The sequence below is a fragment of the Sphaerodactylus townsendi genome, linkage group LG05 (assembly GCF_021028975.2).
Source record: "Sphaerodactylus townsendi isolate TG3544 linkage group LG05, MPM_Stown_v2.3, whole genome shotgun sequence".
NCBI classification, from domain to species: domain Eukaryota; kingdom Metazoa; phylum Chordata; class Lepidosauria; order Squamata; family Sphaerodactylidae; genus Sphaerodactylus; species Sphaerodactylus townsendi.
The window spans coordinates 65,977,572-66,003,561 of NC_059429.1; the positions used below are offsets into that span (position 1 = coordinate 65,977,572).

The 25,990-nt window shown below is 40.4% G+C and overlaps 2 protein-coding genes and 1 long non-coding RNA gene across 6 annotated transcripts in view; 2 read left to right on the forward strand and 1 right to left on the reverse strand.

The window, feature by feature from the left end:
* The window catches only part of YIPF1 (Yip1 domain family member 1), a 17,215-nt gene extending 12,704 nt beyond the window's left edge, over window positions 1–4,511 (forward strand). For all 3 annotated transcript variants that reach the window (XM_048496218.1, XM_048496219.1, XM_048496220.1), the window contains exons 9-10: window positions 1,361–1,449; window positions 4,191–4,511. In XM_048496218.1, the coding sequence (XP_048352175.1) occupies window positions 1,361–1,444 (84 nt within the window). In that variant the 3' untranslated portion in view covers window positions 1,445–1,449; window positions 4,191–4,511. The remainder of the gene's footprint in view (window positions 1–1,360; window positions 1,450–4,190) is intronic.
* On the reverse strand, window positions 1,147–5,780 carry LOC125432561. The gene is made up of 3 exons (XR_007244493.1): window positions 5,454–5,780; window positions 4,970–5,087; window positions 1,147–2,051 (listed from the first exon to the last, which is right to left on the reverse strand). It is a non-coding gene; the product is annotated as an uncharacterized LOC125432561 (long non-coding RNA).
* Window positions 5,551–24,059, forward strand: NDC1 (NDC1 transmembrane nucleoporin). Of its 2 annotated transcripts, XM_048496216.1 has the most exons (18): window positions 5,552–5,876; window positions 8,197–8,317; window positions 9,102–9,203; window positions 9,647–9,821; window positions 11,125–11,263; window positions 12,614–12,722; window positions 14,001–14,052; window positions 15,164–15,296; window positions 15,560–15,652; window positions 16,642–16,723; window positions 17,732–17,890; window positions 18,810–19,073; window positions 19,154–19,272; window positions 19,760–19,810; window positions 20,221–20,284; window positions 20,732–20,832; window positions 22,508–22,668; window positions 23,825–24,059. In XM_048496216.1, exons 1-18 carry the CDS (start codon window positions 5,835–5,837, stop codon window positions 23,886–23,888), a joined length of 2,031 nt encoding a protein of 676 aa, XP_048352173.1. In that variant the 5' UTR covers window positions 5,552–5,834; the 3' UTR covers window positions 23,889–24,059. The 2 variants fall into 2 exon arrangements, with proteins under 2 accessions (XP_048352174.1, XP_048352173.1); XM_048496217.1 differs by lacking the exon at window positions 19,760–19,810 and having other exon boundaries at window positions 5,551–5,876.
* Window positions 24,060–25,990: the final 1,931 nt, after the last annotated feature.

A 25,990-nucleotide genomic window follows, 5' to 3' on the forward strand; every position in this document is an offset into this window, starting at 1 on the left:
TCAGTTTGTTTAGTTGCTCACTAATATCTGACACATTGTATCAGCAAAATAGCATTAAAACTAGTCCTTATGATACTTCTATAACCCAGTAGCCATGTCAGCATTATACTGCATAAACTGGGGGGTCCATGAGGAATTGTAGAGCAATGTTTGGGGAATTCTCCTCCCTTTTATTATTCATTTATATAGTTGGAAGATTTGTATGCCACCAAAACTGCTCCAGAGAGCATAGACATGAAACAAACTATACAAACAGCTATAAAAACAATACCACAAAAACAAACAAAAATCAATTAAAAACATTCCAGTAAAATCAGTAATAAAAACTCATAAAATGAAGCAGTCCAAAATGTTTGCTTCCATGTTACTATAAATTCTTTAGACTGCTCAAGCCCCTATTTTCTGTCCCCCTTTGATCCACTTTTTTTTCTTTAAACAACACTCATCTGTTGTCGATGTTTCATCAGATGATTGGAGGTTGGCTTTTTGTAGTTGCTTTTTATGAAGTTCAGCATTTTTCTCCCTTTCCATTGAGCTTGCAGAAATCAGTACCTTCTCTGTAGATAGCTGTGTTTTGCTGCTCTTCTGAAAAGCTCTGACATTAGAGGGAACAAGTTGGCAGTCTGTGAGAAACTGCAGTGGGTAAAAAAATTAAGAGCCCCCCCCCCCCCCGGTAATCTCACAAAGAATGAATTATGGGCTTGCTGCTAACCTAGCCCTGCCCCCTCCCCAAATTTACTGCTTTGAGTGCTATATAACATTTCTTTCCTTTCAGAATCCTGTAAACTTTTTTGAAGCTTGAGCAGGCAAAGCACCCATCATCATGGTCCTCCTTTCAACTGATAGTCAGTCAACCTCAACATTTTGTGGCTGCTAGATAATGATGAGCATATGTTGTCCTTGTTGGGCCATCAGATTGAATTTTGTTAAAATTACCAATTAACTTTGTCTGTGTTCTGGTGAAGTCCTATGGAGAAACGTTGTGTTCAATGTACTGCCGAAGGCTTTCACGTTCAGATTCAACTGGTTGTGGTGGGTTTTTTCGGGCTGTGTGGCCGTAGTCTGGTGGATCTTGTTCCTAACTTTTCGCCTGCATCTGTGGCTGGCATCTTCAGAGGTGTATCACAGAGAACAAGATCTACCAGATCACGGCCACAGATGCACGGCCCAGAAAACCCACCACAACCAAACATTGTGTTGTTTGTGAGAAATTGTTTAGCTGTATTACTGATAGTCAAAGAATCATTAGGATTGTTGCCAAGAGGTAATGACAGTGTAAACTGTGTAGAATGCACAGGAAGTTAATTTGTAGTTGTTATATAATGTATTGTTTTCTTCCCCACTATTTCCGATCTTGTAGGCCTACTTTTTTGATGATCCAGAAGTAGTTGCTTCTTCGCCTACTGTTACACTTCCACATAATTTAACAACAAAAGCTCAGTAATTAAGGTAAGACGGAAATATTTTAAATACTTTATTAGTATTTGTGTAGCTTGGTTAAAGCAATAAATGCTTACTAGCATGTTGTTGCTAGAGATTGTGCTTAAAGTCTGCGGTAGGAATTCTATGTTTCTTCCCGCTGTAGCTGTTATTGTGAAAGCAAAGGTTTGTGTAGCAACAGCAAGATGCCCTATCTACCACTTTCTAAGTAGAAGCTCTTGTTCCAGTTCCTGGAAAGTGAATACTGGCAGTAGAAGCTGGGACTGTTTTGTTAGTCCTTGTTTACCATTTATGTCCTGTGCCTGGGTCAGTTAGGCACATGTTTTAGGTGAGGCAGCCTGCTTCCCAAACAGGACACAGAGTCACGCAAAACAGTCAAGCAAAGGAAAGAAATGCTAGTATGACCTGCTGACCTAGCTCTTAATATCAGGCTAGGAGGCAATATTAAAAGTTGTACAGCCACATATAACACAATCCATGTAATAACTTTTATTAGGACCAGCCCACATTGACACAAAACATAAAAGAGAGTATACACAAACACCTGGACTTAAACCACTAAACTCTATGTTATAAACTTTTTGATGACGTGACAGGACTCCAGAACAACACTGTAATTAAGACAAAGGCAAGTAGTTAGAAGAATAATTAGGTAGTTTATTGAGAAGAATCAAAGCACAAACCAACCATCATAGTAATATTCAGTACAAAAATACTAGGGATGCCCACAGATAATTGTCCTCAGTCCTAGTTCTTGCACACATATTGTACAATGCAAAGCTCAAAAATGCAGACGTTTGAAGAGAAGGTGAGCAAGAAGAACAAAGGGAGATATTACCTATAATCTTCTGTGCGCGGTTTTTGTTTGTGGTGGCTTATGAGTGTGCAAGGGTCTAAATGTACCTTGAACCTACACCAATCCAAAGGTGAAGGGTTCCCTGAGGGATTGCTTGGCAAGGGTGCCAAACAGACATCCAGACAGTGGTTTGGGTAGTAATTCAATTTGTCTAGAAGGGAAGTGCCCATGGAGCATGACAGGAAATGCAAGTGAGTCAGCACCTAAGTTACCCAGTTGAAGCTAAACGTCAGTTGGAATTCTAAAAAGCAGCTCTTGGGAATCTCTTCACAGTACTGGAGTGGGTAGTGAGCTTGTCACACAACAAAGAGAGAGACTGGGGATGCAAAATGAAGGCAGAATGATGATGACAACATCCTTTAGAATAGGCCTTGTAGCATTAGGAAAAGCCACTCTGCTTTCTTTTATCTAAAAAATATTGTTTTTTCACCAGATAAGGGATCTGCAGCAAATCATAAGGCACAGCCCACTCCTAAGATCATTACAAAATATTTTAATGCCAACTAAGTGGAAGCCTAGTGCCCTGAGAAACATACAATTGGGCCGTAAATTATTAGTAGGCCATAGTACACATTGTATTTAGTTTTTTTCCCAGGTATGCCAATCAAAAAAGCATTCACCTAGAAGTTAGTTATGTCCAGTAATAATATTTTTTGTTTATTACATGGGGGAGGGAGTGAATAATCATCCTTTCAAATAAATATGGTATTTTAACAAAATAATCTAGTAGAATTAATCAGGTTCCAATTAATGAATTTAATACTGAAATGCTATTTAAATACTGAAGGGATTTATCTTAAGAGATCCTTGCAGAAGGCAGCATATAATGTGCATTTTATTAAATGTAAATAAATGCCTCTTCCAATGGCAAGAGAATGGACAGTGTGGGTGTCTGGAGTATGACAGAGAAAGAGTGAGGCACACAGACACATTATCTGCTCTGTGAAGGTTGAGTTTTCTAGTCACAGGGAGGAATCACATTTTTACTGTAACACTGTTTTCAAACACAGTTTTTTTATGCCCCCTAAAGATGGTCAGCAGCTAACATGTATAAGGATAATGAACTCAAGACACCACTAGGGTGGGTGTTGAACCTGCCTCTGATTGTTTGTTAGTGTGTTGAGAAAATTTCTGTGCTGCCTCTCCAGGGAATCTGCCAAAGACAGTTTTCAAAATAAAATCTCATAAAACCATAATATCACAAAAGGTCTTCTTTGAGGCCCAACATTAAAAACCCAGTCATGGCACAAAAAAATCAGGCAGCATAATATGAATTTTAAAGTTTTCAGTTAAAAGTAGACTATCAAAATGTTGTTAAAAGATCTGTCTTTTAATTAATATGACTCCAGTCTTCAAAATTCAAGCCAATTTCAGTTTGGATAGATCCCATCTAGAATATTTCTTGATAAACTGTGAAATGTTTGACCTGCCTTTTATATCCAAGGGAAAAAAGTTTTCAGACAACCTTTATCTGTTTCTAGAATTATGCCTGATAACTTTGACAATTGCTTAAAAACTTATTATTTATCTATGGTAACACACAGGCCCACATGCCAGTTGGTTTATGTTGAGGATGGGACGGGTTGTTGCTTCTAAATGAGTTTTCCTACAAATTTGACTTGATATTGGGAAAGAATGGATGGAAGTTAGTCCAAGAAACTAAACAGTGATCTAATGTATTATTTGAAAGTTGTAAGTATGTTCTGTATACATCTGGCAAAAATGCTCTGGAACTACTAGTCTTGTCACAAGGACATATGGTAAATGCATGTACTTGCTAGTAATTTTTCTTACAAAAAGAACGTATCATAAGCAAGAACATTGAGGAGTTCAGTTCATTTGCCTTTATACGCTTAAAATTGTCCTTAATTTTTAATTGATCTGTTTCCCCCAGATACCTACATCTTCATCTGTGCAATACTGTTTTATTGGGGCTTTGCCACACTGAAAAGAAAAAGAGAAGACAAAAGCACTGGGGAAATGTTAATGAAACTGTCCGAATTTATAATTTTGGACTTCCAAATGGCCAAGTAGAAGTGGACTTGAAGTTAAATCCTGCTCTGTACAGCTAAAGGTGAAATACTGTCCCATTCAGTGGAATCAGTTTCATCTGCAAGATGAAATTTTCTTGACTTATGATTTTTTTTAAATCTTCAGCATAATTTACATTTTAGTGTTTGTCATTCAATAAAAGAGACTGCAAATACTACTATTATATGAGAATGGTTCTAAATCTCTCCGCTAAGAAATCTTTCTGGTTAATTTATACTGATTTTATTTTTAAAAATGTATATCCCTTTTCTCCCTAATTTGGGACCAAACTGGCTACATTCAAACTCTGATTCAATCATTCAGCACTTTTTTAAAAGAATGCTGAAACAGGATCATGTGAAGTCTTTCTCATAATATTGAGGTGTTCTTGCTTTTTTTGCAGTGCATTCCTATGCAGTTACTGTTGTCTATTCCCACTAAAATTCAACTAATAATTCTGCAGAGGACTGCACTATCAATCTAGCATCTGACTACAGCTTTAAACGTTCAAGACAGTGAAAGGTCTTGACAGTGTACCTGTCACTCCACTGTGCCAATATGCCCTTTGCCTACAAGCAGCAAGGAGGATTCTAGTTTCATCTTGTGTAAGTAGGAGGTGAAGAAGAGGAACACCCGTTTTACCTGTTTATGGAAGACACTAAATGCAGACAGGTTTCGGAGCAAGGTTGCCTTCTACCCGTAAATCCAGTAGGCGGAACAACTGTTACTGCCTGTGGATGGCAAGTACGGAAGGACTGTGCTAGGAAAGTAGTGTAACAAATGAAAACTGTTAAGAATTGGGGCAATTAGTGGTGGGAATACACATTACCAGAACTGTATTACGTCTGTACTAGTAATTACCCAAATTTAGAAGAATTACAATTGAATGGGGGCTCTGTTGTGTTAACAGAAAGGGTAAAAATTACGGCGGTTTGCTTAGCAACTATATAAATAATTTATGATCTTGCCGAAATAGCGTTAGAGAACCTTTCTGTTCTATCAATCAACAGTGGCGTGAAGGGTCTGCAAACATCCAGGGCTACCAGCGCCTTGCTAGGTACGCGAACATCTAGGACGCCTGGACCTTTAAGTAATACATGAGAACAACGAGCATGCGCTATCTTACGTTTTGCGTAACGTCTTTCTCGAAGGTTGCTGGGAGATGTAGTCTTGATTTCTTGGGCGAGAAAGAAATATTGCTGAGTGAGTCCTACGATACATTGGGAACCTGCGGCCTACAACTGAACTTTCCGTTTTAAAATCGCCTTTTGCCCCAAAGGAGGGGACGGATCTCAGTCCTGCGCCGGCAGAGAACAGAAGCCAGCGGTGCCTTCCTGCGTAGTCCCGCCCTCCCGGAAGCCGGAGCCACGTGCGTCCTGCCAGTGGTTTTCCAGTCCCAAAGATTCCCGGCGAGGCCTTCTTCTCTCCGTACAGCAGCCTCGTGGGCGGAGGCGGGGCTTGAGCGGCGGCCTGTTCAAATCATGGCGGCGGCGGCGTGAGGGCGGCCATGAGTCCCGTCACACGAGAGCAGCAACTGCTGCTCCGCCAGGTCAGTCCCCCCACCCCCCCGTCATTGTATTCTGCCATCGACCATACCGGGGGGACGGGGGACTCCGGATGGGGCCAGAAAGTGCCGGAGGGGCTCTTTCTTGGTTGGGAAGGGCGGGCGGCAAGATTCGCCGTGCTCTTATTGCGGGTCTGTTTCTGTATCCTTATCGGCGACCTTTTGTCAACGATCTATCCGGGCTCTTTGAGGCAAGGCGATGGCCGCGCACCCGGAACAGGCTTCTCTTGTTCATGGGACTTCCCCTCCCTGGTCCGAATGGGTCTATTGTTCCCACGCAAGGATAAGAGAAATCGAAATTTCGCAGTGTTCACACCTAATGTACTGGATGAGAGTGAAGCAGTCCCGCTCCCTGAGCGGCGTGGGTTGAGGAACCCGCCTGCTTTTCGCCGCCTTCTTAATACCTTAGCTGACAGTGGATCCTGTCCTGTGCCTGTTTAGTGAGGAAGGGGGCAGCTACGGGCTTCTGCTGCAGGGCAATCCCCTGCCTAGTACTATCGGCACCCCATCATCATTTAATGCCGTGTCTAGAATTCACGTGCATCTTATTTGCATGAGTAAAGGCCAACAGCGGATTTAAATTTTAAAATGCATATCCCGTGTTCAAGGTGGCTCAAACTAAAAGTAGTATCAATGATATAACAAATGGTAAATCATATTGGTGGTGATGGCGGCAGTATTTAGTGTGCACCTTGATAAGGGAGATGTCAGTCCCACGAATACACTAACCCCAACCAGTTTAGTGCCCTGAAAGGTAACAGCACACTAAGTTTTGTCCAGAAATGAATGGCTTTTGTAAGGCTATTTTGAAATGTTTACAGAGAGTTGGGGGATTTTCAAGCATACACTTCCATCCACCTACAGCCTTAAATAGTACTGGCTGAGATTAGCTTAACCACTTGTAATGCAACCAGGAAGACTACCACCAAAGCAACTTTCCCCTTCACCAGTGAAGTAATAAAGTAGCCTTGCAAAAAGTCTTTTCTCCCTCCCCCGACCCATGTTTTTAAAAAATCCCTCTAAATTGGAAGGAAGGAAGAAGAAGAACTCTTTAAATCACAGCCGTCTCGTGATGACTTCTTCAACTTGGTGTTCCAGGTGTAAAATGAGCAGAGAGTGGCTTGTCATTGCCTTTCTCTGTAGGGAATTCTGTCCGACTTGGTGGTCTCCCATCCAGATACTGATCAGAACTGACCCTCATAGCGTCCAAACTCTGACAAGTGCTAGGGAAATTGGGCTTCTGAAAGAAGGAAGGAAGACTCTCTTGAAAGGCAATGGAACATTCAATACCAAGGCACACCTAACAATAGCAAGAGCATTCCAAGGGAGGTTGCAATCAGAGTTGGCAAAAAGCACTTTGAACTATAGATCTCACTTATGCAACAATAAGAAATGGCAGATCTAACAGTACCTTCAAGTTATAAACATGATCTTTAGAAGATGTTTTAGTCACATCCATTCTCGGTTGAAACCAATTCCATGGTCTGCCATACTGCCCACCAGCAGTACCTCTCTGTCTTGTTTGGCTTCCAAGTTAATAGTTCCCTTCTACCCCATTACCCAGTATTTCATCCATGAATAATTTGCTTCTGTTGCACGTAAGTGAAATTTGAATAGCTTTTAACTACTCATAAAGACGAACTTGTTTTATTGCCGTGAATCAATGCAAATCTGTGTGTACATTGGCACATGAGATTTTGGGACTTGTCTGAAATCACAGCCCCAGCGTGCCAGGCAGTGTCGTTTCTTGTTTTCCCTTTAATTTATGGGCATTTGGTCCCATTGAGCATAGCACTGGACCTGATCTGCCTGCTTTGTGAAATGTTTTGGAATTTGAATAGCCAGCATGGTGTAGTAGCTAAGAGCAGTGGACTCTAATCTGGAGAACTTGGTTCGATTCCCCACTCTTCTGCATGAATCCTGCTGGCCTGTCACAGCTCTCTCAGCCCATGCAGAAGCAGGCAACAGAAAGCCACCTCTGAATGTCTCTTGCCTTGAAAACCTTACAGGGTCACTGTAAGAGCTTGACCCACCCACCCTCCCTCACTTTTTGCACACAACTTCCCCCCAGATTTTAACAGAAAATGCATCGTTCTTCACTGGCCATTTTAAAGGGTACTAAGTAGTAATGGTTGTGCTGCTTTTGTCACCAATCTTCCTTTATTTCTTGTTTTTAGAAGTCACACAATTCCTTAATACTACAGACACAGGAAACATTTTGTTTTTGTAACTGGATAATAAGTAATTTGGATACAGCCTGGCTTGAGCGACAAAGCATTTTCATGTGGTCTTGCTTTCTTTTTAGATTTTGGGATGGAGAGCAACGGCAAGCATGGCTTGGTCTGTATTGCTGCTTCCTCTGTGTACTGCAGCCTTCATCAGCATTAGCAGTATTGACTTATTCCACCCTGTACAATGGATCACAAGTGGGTACCATGCCATGGCAGACTTAAGTTAAAGAATGCTTACTAGTAATAGTACTTAACAATTAGTGCTGTGGAGTGTTCAGAATCATCTAACCAATACTGCAACATTGTAAGGTCGGCCAGAATGGTTTATTTTATTAGATTTTTACTTGACTTGATGTTTGGAGTCCCCAAAATAGCTCACGGCATTTGCAGAATGCCGATGATTCTGTTTAAAACAGACAAGTCCCTTATAACTGAAAAACCAGAACTGTGAAATAAATGGATCCCTAAGGGGAGAAAAGTGGGTGGTAGAGAGGCTGATAGATCTAAAAACAAAGTTATTCATATATTAAAACATGTATATTCATTTCCTTGCAGTTACAGGCAGCTTACGATTTTAAAATACTGATGTATAAAATAAAAGCTAAACATACCTCCTATAGGAGTAGAATATTTAGTTTTCTAAAAAAAGGTGGGGGGAGATAAAAGGGATAACTCTGAGGTGATCCAGAAACAGGCATCATTACCAGCCTTTCCTGGCTCTCCAGTATAGGGTGGTTGACAAAACTGGGGTAAGGTGGAGTGAGATTGAACTGATCCAGGAGGAGGCACAAGGATAGTGTCTCTCTTTTTACTGCATGCAGAAGTCTGTGTGAAAGTGGCTTGTTTAAGATTGCCCAGTGAATTAATGGTTCAGGCAAGAAGTAAACAAAGAATGTCTTCAGCCTCAGCTGAGATATTTAGGCATTAAACCATTAGAGTTACATTTTTAGCATTTTAAAAAAATTCGTCTTTTTTTTAGGCTCATTCAATTATTTGTATACTTCCTATGTTATCTTTTGCTTGCTGCTGATGTCCCTGGTGATAGCAGTAATAAATCTCTTCAATCTGGAATTTCACACAGGTGGGTATTGAAGTACGTATTGAATAAAATTTGAAGCTTGAATCTTAAAAGTTTCCACCTTATCCTTAGACTGTATGCCTGACTTTAAAGATGAACATCTTGTCAGACCTAGACTGTTTATTTTAAAACTTAACTACAAACATACAGTTCAAAACCGTTCATGGTAGAGGCTTTATTTGCTGCCAAATGTCTATTAGTTTTAAAGCTTCAAAATATCATTAAAGATCTCTCTGATGGTGGCCACGTATAGCTGTCCCTTCTCAAAAATGTGATCTGACATTTTGGAAGAATTTCCTACCAGAATTAAACTTTTAAATCATCTTAACCACTTAAATGAGGAGCAATGGTCTTCAAAATGGCCATTCACGAACTGTAGCATTTAGCAAGGTGCATTTAGGTGAGTTGCATTTGGACAAATTAATATTCTCTTCCTTTCTTTACAGTGGTACCTTCTATTCCTTGCTCACGATTAGCATTAATTGGCAAGGTTATACACCCACAGCAAGTGATCCATTCAGTTGCGCATGCTGTAATGGGAATGTTGGTGGCTTGGTGTGCTGCAGTTATGACTAAGGAGAAGTTCTTGTTTTTATCTGTACCGTGCACAGCTTCAGAAAGGTGAGCTTTGGTGATCACAGAACTGTTTGTACATCATTTCATATGGAAAGAAATAATGTAAAAAGGGACTTTTTGATAATTTGTTGTGTTGTAAGTTTAGAAGGTATGGAATTGTTTATTTAAATTATTTAGATTATTGTTTCCTAGAAAATTGCTGTTTATAGATATGAACAACTTCTAACTGAGCTGATACTCTATGGAAAAATTACTTTTTTCAAACCATAAATTATGGTTGCTGGGGAAACACAAATCCTACTTTAACCAACTAGTTGGAAGAGGTTTGTAGACCTGGCTGTGCACAGAGGCTGCTGTTGAATGATGAACAGACATTTCTGGCAAGAAGAAATCATTTCAGTTCATTCAAATATATCTGTGCACTCTTGGTATTTTTTAAACCATGTTAAAAGGGAGCATTCTTCACAGTGCATCACATTTAAGTACCACACGTCTTCTCTCCGCCCCTCCCCTGCCTCTCACATCCCTCGCACACCTTGCCAGCTCAGGTTTTCTACTGATTTGAAAGAGTTATGCATTCCCTTTTCAGCACTGATTTGTTGATTGCCCCCCTCCCTTTCAAGAGAACCCAGCTCCCATGCACATCCTGTTCCTGTCTATATGGTTGTCATGCTATTACTGCAGGATTTGCTAGTGCAAACATAGCAGTAAGGCTTGAACTACTTTCATTGCCTCAAAAATATTGTCTGAACAAGGTAAAAAATGACTTTGACCAGAACTGCTGAAAATACAAATGGCTAGTTTTTACAATAGAATTTAATCGTTGCTGAAAAGAACCAACTCTTTCTGTTGTCATAAAGTAGCTGAACTTGTCTAAACAGTAGGTCCAGCAGCATGGTATAGTGGTTAGGAACAGGTAGACTCTAATCTGGAAAACTGGGTTTGGTTCCCCACTCCTCCACATGAGCAGCAGACTCTTATCTGGTGAACTGGATTTGTTTCCCCATTCTTACACATGAAGCCTGCTGGGTGACCTTGGGCTGGTCACAGTTCGTTAAGAATTCTCTCAGCCCCGCCTACCTTGCAAGGTGTCTGTTGTGGGGCAAGGAAGGGAAAGGAGTTTGTAAGCCACTTTGAGTTTCCTTGCAAGAGTGAAAGGCGGGGTATAAATCCAAACTCTTCTTCATTTGCTATAGAATTAATAGTGGTTGTTATTTAACCTCTGAGAAAACCATTTAGCCAATTCCCCCCTTGCAAACGAATAAAATAATTACTTTTAAGGTAGAATTATATAGAGATTTATTTCCTCTTCTTGTGCATTTAAAATCTAAAATACTGTTTTCTTCAGTTCACCTGATGATGTTCCATATGTGTGCCTAAATGAATACCACCTATTTCTCTTGCTTCTTGGAGCTTTCATGGGTTACAGCTATAGCCTTCGATACCTTATTCACAATATGAACTACCTCCCATTTCCAGTCATACAGGTAACTGCACAGCTGTTCTGTTCTTTTTTTTATGCATACTCTTGACTGTGTTGTTAGTTTTTTGAGAAGTCTGGATACCTTGTTAGGTAGGTGTGAAATAAAACACAGTTCCTCTTTCCATACATTCCCTATCAGATGTTAGAGTATAGAACAGATCCTTGAGCTTAAGATGTCTTGGATCTCTGCAGAGTTTCCATTACCTGGAAGCCTTTTCCAACTTCGTGGGACAGCACATGGTCAAAATGGCTGCCTTCTCCAGACCTCAAATGAGAGGTCTGCCTCTTATCTCTCTTTTTGCTGGGTTTCTCAGGGGAGACAGCTCTCACCTGAGGTCTGGAGGAGGCAGCCATTTTGACCATGTGCTGTCCCACGAAGTTGGAAAAGGCTTCCAGGTAATGGAAACCCTGCAGAGATCCATGACATCCTAATCTTAAGAGCCTGTCTTATATTCTAACATTTGATAGGAAAGAGGAATTGCATTTCTTTCATTTCTTTTGGATTCCTTACACAATTTGATGCTGTACTAAAAGCATGCTTGTAAACATTTTATTTTTAATAAATACTATTTTTGTGGTTTTCTGTACCACATAGACCTCCACTGTCTTAGACACACTATTTGAAAATGGGGATGCCAGGAGGGGGAATGCCGGCATCTGGCAAATGCCTGCTTCTCCAGGGGCACACTTGGCATTAAATAATTCCCATGGTGTCCTGGAATGGGGAAGCAGGAGATATTGTGGCAAGGCTTCAGAGTTTGGAAGGGAAGGGTGGGGGTGGTCCTGAAAGAGAGGGGGGAGGGGACTTCCTGGAAGAGTTGAGAACCACTGGGAGAGAGTAGGGATAGAATAGGACCTTAAGGCCAGGGCGGGGCCACAGCTGAGCTGTTCTTTTTAAATGTATGCTCTTATTTATTTAGTAGATTTCTATCCTGACCTTCAAACATATCCCAGGGTGGGTTACACAGTCTAAATATACATCCAATATTACAATACCATTGTTGACTGTGTTCTGATTTTTGGAGAAGTTTGGATATCTTGTTATGTGGGTGTAGGATTTATTCTTCAGTAAATTGTGGTTGCATTAGAAAGATGGCTGGTATTGCTTACTGATATCATGTGTAGTGAAGCTGTTTGAAAATATGATGGTTTACTATGGCCAATTTACCACAGAATAATACAGCATTCAGGAAGCAAGAGACAACATAAATGAAAATGAGATCTTAGTGTTGGCCTTTAACATGAAGGCTCTAGCATAGCTGCAGTGTCTGAAACCATTTTTTATGAAGTCTGACTGCTTTTTAGATCAAGAGAACAACTTCTTGAAACTATTCAACATGTTTAATATTTTTAGCAATACAAATATCTACGTTTCCGAAGATCTCTGCCTCTGTTAGCAAAGCAAAGCTGTGTGGAATCTGTTTATATGGTTAGGAACTTCTGTGCTGCTTACTACTTTTTTGGTAAGATATGATTTTTCCCTTCTTTAAATGAAAAGGAGATAAGGTACTTGAGGTGAATTCTGAGGCAGTGTACTTCTATTTGTTAGGTGTTTAGGACAAATAGGTTATTGAGGAACTACATCTCTGAGTCAACTTCAAAACCTATCCCCCAATTTGTCCTTGCTGTAACCCTGCTCCATAGGGTGGAATCTTGTCTCTGATGTCCTGCTGAACTTTAGTGGAAAATATGACTCAAAGGCTGTACCTAGCTCAATGGGCTAGTTCGGGGGTCTGCAACCTGCAGCTCTCCAGATGTTCATGGACTACAATCCCATCAGCCCCTGCCAGCATGGCCAATTGGCCATGCTGGCAGGGGCTGGCAGTACTGAATCCATGAACATCTGGAAGAATTACAGGAATTGCAGAATGAAACTAGTTTAATATTCACAAGGTGATCCTGGGTGTATCATTGAGGTGAGAACCTTCACAGAATATGGAAGCATCAAGCCAATGGATGTGACCACTTAGTTTTGTTGAACTAAGAGTACTCTTAGGATGGAGGTACAGTTGAGGTTTCCATAATCAAATTAAATTATTTTTTGTATTATGGGTTGCAGTTTTTAGGGTACAACTGTGGTGGTTGACTACTCTCATGTTATTTTCCTGGTAAAAATCTGTATCTCCAAGCTGCTTTTACCTCAGTTGCTTTTATTGTGGAGAGGAACAGTTATTTATTCACTTAGTCACCTCATTTATCATTTCTTACAGAAGGCAGACCACAAAAATTTAAAACAAACAGTACAATAAAAATCATAAGCACAGTAAAACATGTAACGTTTTCCAGATACATTAAAACTTACACAGAAATTTATAAAAGATATTCCTTTTAAAATGTTCTCCTAAACCATTCCAAATCTGTACGTTATGTCGAATGCTCATAAAATGACAGCCTTCCTAACCCCTTCAGATAGTCTGTTCCACCAAATACAGCCTATAGCAAAGAAGGCTCAGGTATGCAGTTATTGATTTTTCCTCTGTGAGGAGTGGTACATACCCAAATCTCCCCCCCCCCCCCGCCAGCTGGGTGGTGATTTTGCATTTAATATTAGATGTGCATACTTGGAGGTAGTGATTTTTGCATTTAAAATTAGTGGGACATTCAGTATATTAGACATACTTTCATTTCCTCCCCTTCTTCTGTGTACCCGTTGGCAGTTTTTTCTTTTGTGGTGAGAATTCTTGCTTTCCATGGATGTAAAACATTTCTTACAGCTTGGTTTTCTTTTTGTGGCATCTTAGGTTATATTCCTAAGGCATGGATAATTACAACAATGAACCTTCATGTAGATAGGTGAGTACCTGTAAAAACCTGATAAAATGGTTTATTGCTTTACTGTGCACTTTGTAGTGGAGGCACGCCTAATGTCTCTTGCATATTGTGATGGAATATAGACATTATTTGAGCACCTGCCTATTGGGGAAGAAAATATGTCTGTAACAACTTTGGAGAGAGGTAAAGGAATAGAAACTTAAACCACTTGGGTGGTGATAATACTCTTTAGCAATCAGAAGGAGTGAGAGCAAGACTCCCCAAATATGCTCAGTGGGCCACTCTTCTTCCTGCTATTAGTATTGTGTGTATTGTATTGGTGATAAATGTCGGGCAGCCCCATCCAAACCTGGAGATGGCGGACTGCAGCACTGATGAAATGCCGCTTCAATGGCTACAAAGGGCTCTTTGGCAGCATGGGAAGCAGGGAAAAGCTCTGGATCCCTCCAGCACTGAAAAGCCCATAAGGTTGCATGGATGTATGCTGCCCAAAGGCAGGTGTAGGTCTGAAGGCCAATGTTCCGCACTACCGACCCTCAATCCCAGTAGAGAGCCTACTAAAGTTGGCTCCACTCCTGAAAACTCCCCACTCCCTCCTGTGCTGCCGTCCAAGTGCTGGATGCCAGCGTGGCCCTTCCGCAGCCCAAACCTCTGGGTTCCATGGCAGTGGAGCTGGCCAACTGCCAGCATGTCTGGCACTCACCTGGGTAAGTGCTCTGGGGAGGGCAAACGCGAGGGCATGCTGCTCCCACTAGCCCTTTTGCCGCCGACCCCCCCCCCCCTTTGGATGGAGCTCTCAATAATCTACTGATAGACAACTATTTGGAAAATGATCTGTTGTAATTTCAATAATTATAAATCTTTACCACTTTTTATATGCCATTAAAGGTATTGTATTTGTATTTGTTTGTAATTATAAATCTCTTCACTGATATCAAATATGTTCTTTTTATTAATGGACAAAAACCATGGTTTTTAAAATACAGGCTACAGAATAAAGTTACTGTTTTTACTGCTCATCTCCTGCCAAGTTTCCTACGGGCAAAATAAATCTGCATCAAGCAATAAACAAAGAACATTTTACATATAAATAACTTCCCTTATTTTGTTTGCTTATTTCTTTGCCTTTCAGTAAACTTCATCCTCTGGACACAGTGGCTGGCCTCTTGGATTTATCGCTTCTGTACCACAGCTGGCTCTGTGGTGTGTTCCTGCTGACTACTTGGTACATTACATGGTTACTCTTCAGAATTTATTCTACTGAGGTTAGTATCATGTGTTCTGCACCATACCAAAGCAAGGGTGCTTTTGTTTTTGAAATCTAACATGGAGCACATGTGCTACTGTGCAGCAGAAATTGCTGTGTAGTTACTTCACTTGTTTATCTTTCCTCCCTTTTGGGCAGGCTTGGGTGCCTCTCTGGGAGTTTAGCAGAGTTACAAATAGCCAGTAACTTCATAGCTAATATCTTACTGACCAGGGTTGCATGTTGTTCTTGCTTTAACTACAGTGTGGGCTCCTCTTTCAGGCACATCACTTTCCTGTTCAGCCAACTTTTGCCGAGGAAACAAACCACTGCTTACCTAAAATTTTAAACTCTAACCCTCCATCTATTTTAAAGGTATGCAAGTTCATGTATCTCCATTCACTTGTTTCTTTCATAGTTTTCATTGTTTAATATTTAAACAGAAGTTACATTAGTAAAGCTAGGAGGTTTTGATAAATCGCTAGCATGTTAAAATAACACAAACAACAAACCTTGCACTAGAAGACTCTATCCAAAGATATGGCTGATATTTAAGATATAAATAGGAATCTTCAGCTTTCCTCACTTCCTGGCCTTACAAATCTCTCTTGCTTTCTGGTTTTAGTTTGTCTCCCTGCAGCTTCTTAGCACTGGCCCTCTCTTCTTCCACCTATTCTTATTACTTCTTTCACAAGTCCTCCAGGTTATCTTTCTTGTCTCTCCCACTCCTAGATCCCAGCTGCTTTGCACCCCCACCCTGCTTAGATCATTCTGTCTGTTCTGCCTAAAATATTACCTGAGCTAGCTTAATTCAGTCAGATATTTCCAAAAGTTTAATCATCACAAAAAATCTTAATGCAAATATACACCATTTTAACCCTTTACAGTGTAGACATAAAATTTGATGTCTGAACTTGTTCTGAATTATTATTTCTATATTTCTTGGATAGCTAAAATAGCTGTTCTCACATTCTAACTCCAGCACTTGGGATTGCTTTATGAAATCTTTCCAACAAGCAGGGGTTGAATCAGCCCCTTCTGTGTATCTCAGAATACTCTATAATCCTTTTCGAACATGAGCAGATATATGGGTGAAATTGAATGAAATGGTTCATATGTACTTGTTCTTCATGTCAGAAAACTCAAGTCTACTAAATGTAATTATCAGTTCACTATGTCTGAAAGAAGAAATGTTTGGAGGCGAAATCTCAATGATGGCAAATATTTTGAAATGGCAAAAAGTATAAAAACCTCTTTCCTAATAGCATTCCTGGAATAAAGTAATGATTATGTGCTGTGAGAATATCATGTTGACATTTTAGCCTGTTAATTTGTAAACACCTTTAAAACATTTTCCTCTGCAGTTCTTGGCTTTACAGGACTTGATGTTTCTCTCCAAGTATTCTTCTGTTCGCCGGCAAGAGGTCTTCAGCCTTAGCCAGCCAGGTATTTGGGAAACTATTTTGTTCCATTAAGGCAGATGCGAGATAAAAGGAACTACTTCAAAGGCTGACTTCATTTAGGCAGAGTTGTTTCCATTTCAATGGTAAGCTTGACAAATACCATATCACAAAACTTAAAGGCTAAAAAGGAAGGCTAAAGGCAGCTTCTGAAGGCTGAAAAGGAAAGCTGCTTCCCTAGCGCCTGTAGCTTAGGCTGTTTCTGCTCACGCGCGAAAACGCAGCTCCGCCGGCATGAATTGGGACTTTCTCCCCAGCCGGAGCCGCCTCTCGGTGAGCCCGGTGAGCTTGGTGAGAAAAGTGGCGTCATCCCACCGATGCAGTTCGTGCCGCTCCAGCGAGGTTTAAATGAGCGAGGTTTAAAGCTCGCTGTTCCGGGATGGCCTGTACGAACAGCACCTCAGGGACCGCGTTTGGGCTGTCCCTGAGGTTCTGTATTCTGCCCGTGCAGAAAGGGCCTTAGTGTCATAAGATTCAGGATGGCACGTAATCTTTGCCACACTGAAACGCCAAAGCAAACCATGCTTCTGATATGGTTCAAAGCATCTGAACATGTTCTCCTCAACCTGTGGAATATATTGGGAGTTCCTAAAATTGCATCTCTTGATATTCTAGTTTTTGCAGCTTAACTTCCAGTTGTGAGTTTGTTGCTACAACTGTGACCCCTCAATTTGATCACAGTAGCTGATTGTATTAAGCATTCTTGTAGCTTTGGATTGACTTTGTGGCTGTTCCCATTTTTTTAAAATCACTGTCCAGTTTTTATCCATTGTTATGGCATTCACCTTCATGTATTCATATTCTACATAAAGGAAACCTGTTAAAAATAGAATTATGACTCAATCTAGGAGTTTACCATTTTAGCCTGGTATTCTGAAGTTGATATTCTATTTCAAGTTACAGTAAAGGGCTTGTGAAATAACTGATAGTTTTGAAAACTTAATCCATTAAAAAATTATTTATACCCTTCAAATCCATTGTGTTTGTCTGAAAGGGGGGCATCCTCACAATTGGACTGCAATTTCCAGGGAGTGCTTGAATCTTCTGAACAACCTGACCCTTAAACTGATCATGCACCAGGAAGCTGCAGCCACAAATGGGAGAGTGAAACAGCCGTTTGTGGGAGACCTGAGAAACCCTCCAGATTCTCCAGGTGACAAGACAGGTCTTTCTTTGAACATCTCTGCATTTCAACAGGCCATATTAAATGGCAGGGAAAAATCACATTAAAAAATGAAATAACATAGCAATAACATTGCTGCCTCCATAGAGGAATAAGGAAGGCTTCCAAGCAGATTCTTCCATTCATGTACATTTGGAGTTATTCCCTATTACAGTGCAACAGCCTAAATAACGATTCTTCATAAAGATAGTTTTCCCCACAGTAGAATGTGACAAGAAAACATATATTGTTAATATTGAACTGAAAGGTACTGAGCAACTTTGGTTGTATTTGCATAGTTGCATAGCCACTGTATGTTAGGGGCATACATCTTCATGTTGTGTTTCAGTGTCGAAAGATGCTGAAACGTGGACATGATTGTGACAAGCATGATTGCTGTGTAAAGAATGAAGCACCTCTAAGAAGCGGACTGCATCTGAGCATGGTTGATACATAATATGTTAACACCAGCTAGCATTCACAACACATTTTATGTTTTATTTTGTACTTGTTTCATATCGCTTGGCTCTTCAAGGCTCCTTTGTAAAATGACTGCATGCTAAGGATCTGATCATAGCATCTGAAAAAATTGGCTCTAGTCCATGAACACTTATGCTGGAATAACATTTTGCTAGAGTTTAAGTGCCACAAGACCCCAATGTATTTAATAAGGTATCATTAAAAATGTATTTTCAAAATCTGTTGGATTTGAGTATACTTACTAGAATGTAACTTCTGTGACCACTATTGTATTACAGTGTATTGTGCATTTGCATATTTATTTTCTAATTTTAAAATTATCCTTTGATACATGTTTTCAATTTTGAAACATTTTATGATGAGTGCAAGTTAACAAGTGGAATGCTGCTTTACTGGCACAAGTCATTCTGAGTGTTTCCTTTGTCCCCAGGAGCAGCTGCTGAAGAGAGCTCATTCCAGACACCAAGGGCCGCTGTCCTTCCTCGAGCCCATATACCTTCTCTGGTTAAATCATCTCTGTTGCCTTTAAAAACATCACCTGTGAGAGATCTTGGTAGCAACTTAGGGTCACCTTTCAGTCCTTCCCCATTAAATCGCAAGGCTGGAATGCTGGAGTTAAGCTCTCCTTGGCACGGGTCTGTCCAAAGCCCCCATATTATGCGAAGAGGACCAAAACTATGGACGTCATATTCCGGTAATTGTTTTGCCACTCTCTTAGCTACTCATGAGAACATCTTGCTGGCCCATTTTCAGCAGGCTGGATTTTTCTTGTAGACGTGCAGTGGACAGGCTCTCCTCAACAGCCCTTCCCCACGATTGCTGTGGCAAAAGCGACCAATGAAGCAGTACAGCCGAGTTATGTCTATTTATGGCTCCAGAGCAAGAAAGAGCAGGTATTGTGAGAAGTTATGGCGTTGACATTTCAATTGATCAGTGCCAATGGTCTTTTTCATATGTTGCATTCTCCAGTAATATTAGTTCAGCACAGTTTTTGGGGTTCCGTGAGCTTGCATCAGGCTCCAGTCCCATAGATACATTGATGCAGCATATTTCCTTTCCTCAGAAAACCTGAATGATTAAAATCTCTGTTCTATTAACGTTTATGTAGTTTCTACACTAAGGCTGTGTGGCTTGGGATTCAGTGTTCCTACATTATTTTCTCAGATAGACATTGCAAACCAAAATAATTTCCTCTGACATACATTCCCACTTAATCATTTGCTGTTAATTTTAATTACATCATTTTCAAGATTGGGGTGAGTTATTGACACTTAACACATTTTGAATTCCTTTGATAATGTCTAGTTGGAATTGTAAACCACTCAGAAAAGCTGTAGATGGGTTTTGGCTCTTCCCAGGTTTTTTTCTCTTGTTTTCTAGATTAAAAGTTTCTTGTCAAAACGGGTGCTGATAATGTATTTTTTCAGCAAGGTAAGAATGAATCTATGACTCAGCGGTTAGTTCCTGCTTGATAAACTACTGCTAATGTTACCTCTGTTCATATCAGAGTAGAAGTTAGTACCAAATTCCTTGAAACAGGTGCTGTGTAAATTGACACTTCAGTTTCAGGACAGCAGCTTTCATATTTACTCTGTTTGGATGAAAAGTCAAGATTGCCCTAACTCTTAATTGCAATAATTTCACAAGTTCCTTTTTTAAAAAAAAGATGCCCCGGGGGGGTGGGGTGGGGTGGGGTTGGGGTTGGGGTCCGTATACTATGTATTCCAAGTGGTATCATATTGACTTTTCCTGAGGAACTCTTTATTGTGACATCCTGTAAATTTATTTGGCACACCCTGCTGGCCTAATCTAACTGTGCAAACCATCCTTCTCTCTCTCAGCACCCAGAGGCTTCAATCCAGGCTCTCTTTTCTGATACCCAAATGCACATTTGGGCCTTGGAGGGTAAGCAGTGTTTTCTTGCCTGAATAAAACTCATTCATCTAACGCTGTGGCTTGCTTGAGTCTCATGGTGCCTTGGCAGTGAGATTCATTGGAGGACAGCCAGTCCTGGAGTTGTTGTACTCCCTTGTCCTGTAGTTGGGCTTGGAAGGTGTATGCTCTAGTTCTTTTGGTTCTGTGCCACAGAGAAATGTCTAGACTTGTTCTTACACTGAGCATCACTGGTGCAATATTTTTTTCTGCCTCTTTTGTGTGAAATATTTGGTTGCTCCAAACTTCAGTCAGCATAAGCTAATCTCTGGGTGGTTTGGGTAGGATACTGAATTCATCTTTATGTTCCTAGGCAGTCAATTTAGTGACCATCAAAGAAAAGATTTTTCTAAATGTCAAGACTTCATAATGATGATGAAATTCCATCTGTTGGAACTAAAACCAGGTGGTTTTTTTTAGGATTGTCGCATCTAGTTGCAGCTTCATTTACTGAAGATAAATATGGAGTTGTCCAAACGACATTGCCATCTATTCTGAACACTCTGCTAACTCTTCAGGAGGTGAGGAGCCTTGTGTTTCTAAGCAAAAGTGAAAAGTGCACATAGTCTGCCTTCTTTTATAATGGTACACCTGATTTTGTTAGAAAAAACTGTGTTTTTCCTACTTCACCAGTATCTTACCTTGGTTTTCTTTGGCATGGCACTTATAAAGCTAACCATGGGAGAAAGATTTAGTCATTCAAAGGCAGTGGATCCTGTGCTACAATTTCGGCCCGTGGAAATCTACCAGTAGTTACTCATCAACAGCAAAAAGGAATAAATACAACATATTTTTGAGATTAAGGTTTTCTAAGAGCTCTCATCTGAATGTGTTTTGATAATGTGAATGAAATATTTCTGCTGGTCTTGTGGCCGTTATGGAATTTTGCCTTTTGTGGTTCATTTTTTTTTTTACCATAAAATGCTCGTGTTTCTATTATTTAGAGTTTTCCAGAGCTGGTCTGCAGTGAAACGTTGAGAAGGTCCATAATGGCCCTTGAACTGAACCAGCAGTACTAGCTCCATGGTTCAGAGAGTGCCACATTCACAGCTACTACCAACCAAGAGAACCATTCTGTATGCAGACTCTGCAGGGAAAAATGGGCAAATGCCATTTTTAATGCAGAACGACTCTCTTGGGTCTAGCCAGCAGTTGCAGGAGCCTGCTGGGGAGAAAGGAAAAAAGGCAGAGAAGGAAGTAAAGGATTCTCAGGCTTTCCACGGCAGGAGCCTGCTTAAGTTGGGCCATGAACATTTCAAAGGGAAGCTCCAAGCCAGCACTGTGGGCTGGTTCAGAATAGGCTTTTGCATTAGGAAGCCTGAGCATCCTTCACCTGCCTCACTGTCTTCCTGTTCTTTCCTCTCATGAGGCTCACAACTGGATGACAGCAGTTGGCCTCGTGCCATAGAGTCAGCAACAAGGCAGTAAGCAAATTAATGGGTATTCAAGGATTCCCACTGCAGAAACCTCTCTTCACTGGTGGAACAGGTTCTTGCAGCAGAAAGACTAGTGTGCCCTCTACTTGTCTCCCTGCCTTCTTACTCCCTCCCCAGCACAAGGCATAGCAGGAGGCAGAAAGATTCTCAAAGCAAGCTGGTGGGAAAGAAAAGGGTATAAAACAACCCCCACCCCACTGTAGCCTGCTTGCTCTTCTCCTGGGTGGTTGCTTTGGTAGTGGTGATTTTACTGACTCTCTGGCCAAGTTGTGCTCCTCCTGGGAGCTGTCCAGGTGCTGCAGAGAGAGCTGAGAGCACAGACGCTATGAAGGGTAGGGGTTGTCAGAGACAATAGGTTCTTTATTTTCATTCCTTTCAGCTTACCTATTTCAAGGTAGGAACCATTGCCAAATACAGGCTCCACTGGGCAGTGGCTTTGCCAACTTTCCCAAAATATAGGGGATGTACAGTATTGGGCAGAAGAGCCTCAAGTGGTATGTCAGAGAGTCACATGTAGCTTTCAAGCCACTGAGTGCATATCACTGATCTAAACAATTAACTACATTGGTTTAAACTAGTTCTGGGAACCTTACCAAAGACAAATAATTTGGTCCTTTAACAAGGGATTTTTATGCTATCTCAGTAAACAGTATTATGGTTGAAACATGGAACTTTTAATTGGTTGTTCCAACTTGATTTTCCTAGCACCTGTGCTGCCACCATGTTTATGTTCCACTTGATTCATTTTTTCCAATTGTAGGTTGTGGACAAGCACTTCAAGCTTCCTCATGTTTCCAGCAAACCACCCAGGACGATAGGGAATTTGGCAAACACTTCCTACAAAACCCTTCGATTTGCTTTGAGATCATCACTGGAAACTGCTATATATCGAATAACCACAACATTTGGAGAACACTTAAAGTGAGGTTTGGGGATCTTCAGGGTATCTTAACTTCATCATATAGTATTTATTGTTCGATTCACAGAGTCCTTTGTAGGTGGACATGAATAAAATTATACAGAAAAATTATTCCTCTTGAAAGATCGGCCTGCTCTGAATAATATCTGCATTGAGAAAATAAAATCCAATGCTTAGGGTTTTGCAAATCACATGAAACCTTCATTGTACTTTTTTGTGAATAATTTTCCTCCTAAAGGCGGATTGAGGTGAATGGCAGCCATTTGGTAGCAACTTAAAGTTCTTACCACAGGAAATGTCTTCTTCCTTTTGGTAGCCTTGGAGCATTCAGCTCAGCATTACAATTCCTTCATTTGTTTGGACTTCCATGTGGCGATACTGCTAAATCTAACCATGAGGTAACACGTGACTATCTCACTACGAGCTAAGGCTCTGTAAGAATTCTTGCTTCTGAAGGCAACATAAGAACCTTTCCATAAATAAATACTTTTCAGTAACCCAGGGTGGTTTCAAATTTATTGCACACTCTACCTCAGTTCACCATCTGCTGAAAAAAATAACCACTTTTTAAAAGTTCTTAGGAATTTTTTTTTTAACTGCATGTTTAAAAATTCTATGTATTGTAGATTATTTAGTAACTTATTGTGCGGACTTGCTAAATTAGAGAACATCTCTATGGCCTCAGTCCTGATTTTTTACAGTATTGGCCAGTGACTGCCCCCACGTCCCCCATTGTTCCTCCCAACAAGTTGCTTTCTAATCTAGTTTACAATATGGTGCAAGGACTGCATCAAGGATTGCTGTATATTCTCAAAATGTATGACAGAATCATGCCAAGATTCTGAGAATATTGTTAAATCTGAATTGGAGATAGTAAAGGAAAGTAATTCAGATAGGTTTGGTGGGTGGCTGTCATATTTTCTTGACTTGTATGCATTAGAGCAGAGGTGTCCAACTCTGGCGTGTCAGATGTTCATGGACTACAATTCCCATCAGCCCCTTCTGACATGGCCAATTGGCTGATGGGAATTGTAGTCCATGAACATCTGGCACGCAGGAGTTGGACACCTCTGCATTAGAGGCTTTTCCTAGCTTGTATACATTCATGTGTGCTCATGTCATTCAGACTAATCTCATTGTGTTTGTTCTGCTCCATAGTGCTGTGCAACTGTCTGCTGAACATAATAAAAGGCTGCAGCAGTTCTTGGAATTCAAGGAATAGGGAAGTCAAACTGCACATCCTGTTGCAAACAATGTGGATTCATGGCTGCGAGTTGGGAAAAAAGTGAAAATGAATGCTTTTTCCAAATTTTACTATCAGCAGCATTCCATAAATACTTGGATCATTTTTCTTGACATTTTGTACAATAAAATTTTATATTGAATATGCTAATAGTTAGAATGCTGTTATGATTCATAAATGCGATTGCTCTTTTTTTGGGGGGAGTGAATTTTTAACATGCCATATTAATGTTCATTTTGTTCTGAGACGTGAAATTGTGGTCGTCATTGCTGCATAAATATGACATTTCACACATCTGATGTACAAGCTGCACAGCTGTGGTCCAACCAGAACTAATTATGACTTCATAACACTGTTGAGTTGTCCATTACTCTTGAGTCAAAACCATGATAATCTGTTTGCATCTGTCTTGAAGCACTATAGTGTGCAAGTGGTTGTGAAAATACTACTTGCAATTGTAACATGCCTTATTATAAAGGCAACATAAAGATATAACTGTCATTTGCCATTGTTTAGCCTGATTCTAAAAAACCAATGTGCTCATATTTTGATTATTTACTTTCTAGAGAGGGTGAAATATTACATGTTTATTATTAGTTTATTATTTACTAGTAGGCTGCTGTTCCAGATGATTCTCCTCTCAAAACCTGGTGCTTTTTTTCTTTCCAAGAGATCTTCCTTTTTCTCTTAAAATCCATGGCTTTTCTTAACAGCATAATTAGAGAGCCTGATAATTGACTGAGAAACGATGTTGCTAGCTCGATAAACGTTTTTGCCAACAGGCTACTGGAGGGGTGCTTTTTGTATACATTTAATCCTGGTTCACTGATTAAATCCTACAACTGAGCTAGTTGATGCAAACTCACTGCCAGCTAGAGCTGTGTATTTCTTTTATTATTAGGTACAATAATTTTGAAAATAGGGTGTATGATAATTAATATGGAAATTAAACAAGCTCCCCATCTAAACCTATGATGAAAAAGCCATGGTGTTCCTTCATTTTATTCTGGTTCCTTTCAACATTGCAGGCTCTGCTTGTGTCAGTTCTACTTTTACAAGGCAGCCAAAAGCCTTGAGAGAGCACAGTGTTCCTTAAGGGGAGGTGGAAGAGAGGCTGTGGACTTAATTGATTGCAAGGTGTAGCAGCTAGGATTACGTACATGTGTGAGATGCTCCAGTCATTAAAGACATGGGCTGGGGATTTTCCAACCACTGTCCTTCCAATGGTTGTCGTGTTGTGTTAAATTTTTCCTTGTAGTTGGCATTTGCTTGCTTGCCTAACCTGATCCCCCATCCAAGTAAATCTGCTGTAAAGTCCTCTTGCTGCTGTTTGCTTGCCCAGATGCTTTACCTTCCTTGTGTCCTTAAAGGCTCTTGTCATGTCAGTCTTACTCTTTCTTGTGCTGCTCTTCTTCAGACTGAGTGGCTGCAGTGCTATCTGTGTTACTTCCTGGAGTTGTTCCTATCAGTTCTCCTTAGGCTTTAAACTTAACTGTGGGTGTGTTTCATCATCTCAAGAAAGGTTAGGTGCTCTCTGAAATTTTGCAGTGTGGGTGTCCACAGGGAATACAATTGTAGCTCCAAATGTTGTCTATTTTGGGTGGGAAATGATGAAGGTAAATTGGGGTGGGGGTGGGGGGGAGATCTTCTGTTGAAACTGTTGGAAATATTAGGAATTAGGAACACCAATAATGAAACTAAGCCATACAAAGCAGCCCACTAATGAAAATAGTTCCTTTTGGAATAAATAACAAAAATGAAAGAAACAGACTCCCATGCTTAATGGCAATATGGTAATGAAGTGAACTCTGTTTATTCTTGACCTTGAATAATGTATCTACCCTTTTCAGTCAATTTAAAAAGATCCCTAAAGAAACACGTGATATGCAATTTGCTGTGAAAGGACAGTTTGCTGCGTCAGGGCCTGACTGAACGTTGCCAGCAGAGGTCACTGTTACACATTTATTATGTTTGTATTGTACTCTTTTCCATTGGAACGGCCCATTGGTCAGCAGTGCTGCTTCCCAATCTTTTCTCTGTGTATGTGTCTCTTTTGTATAAAACCTAGATTCAGCATGGTG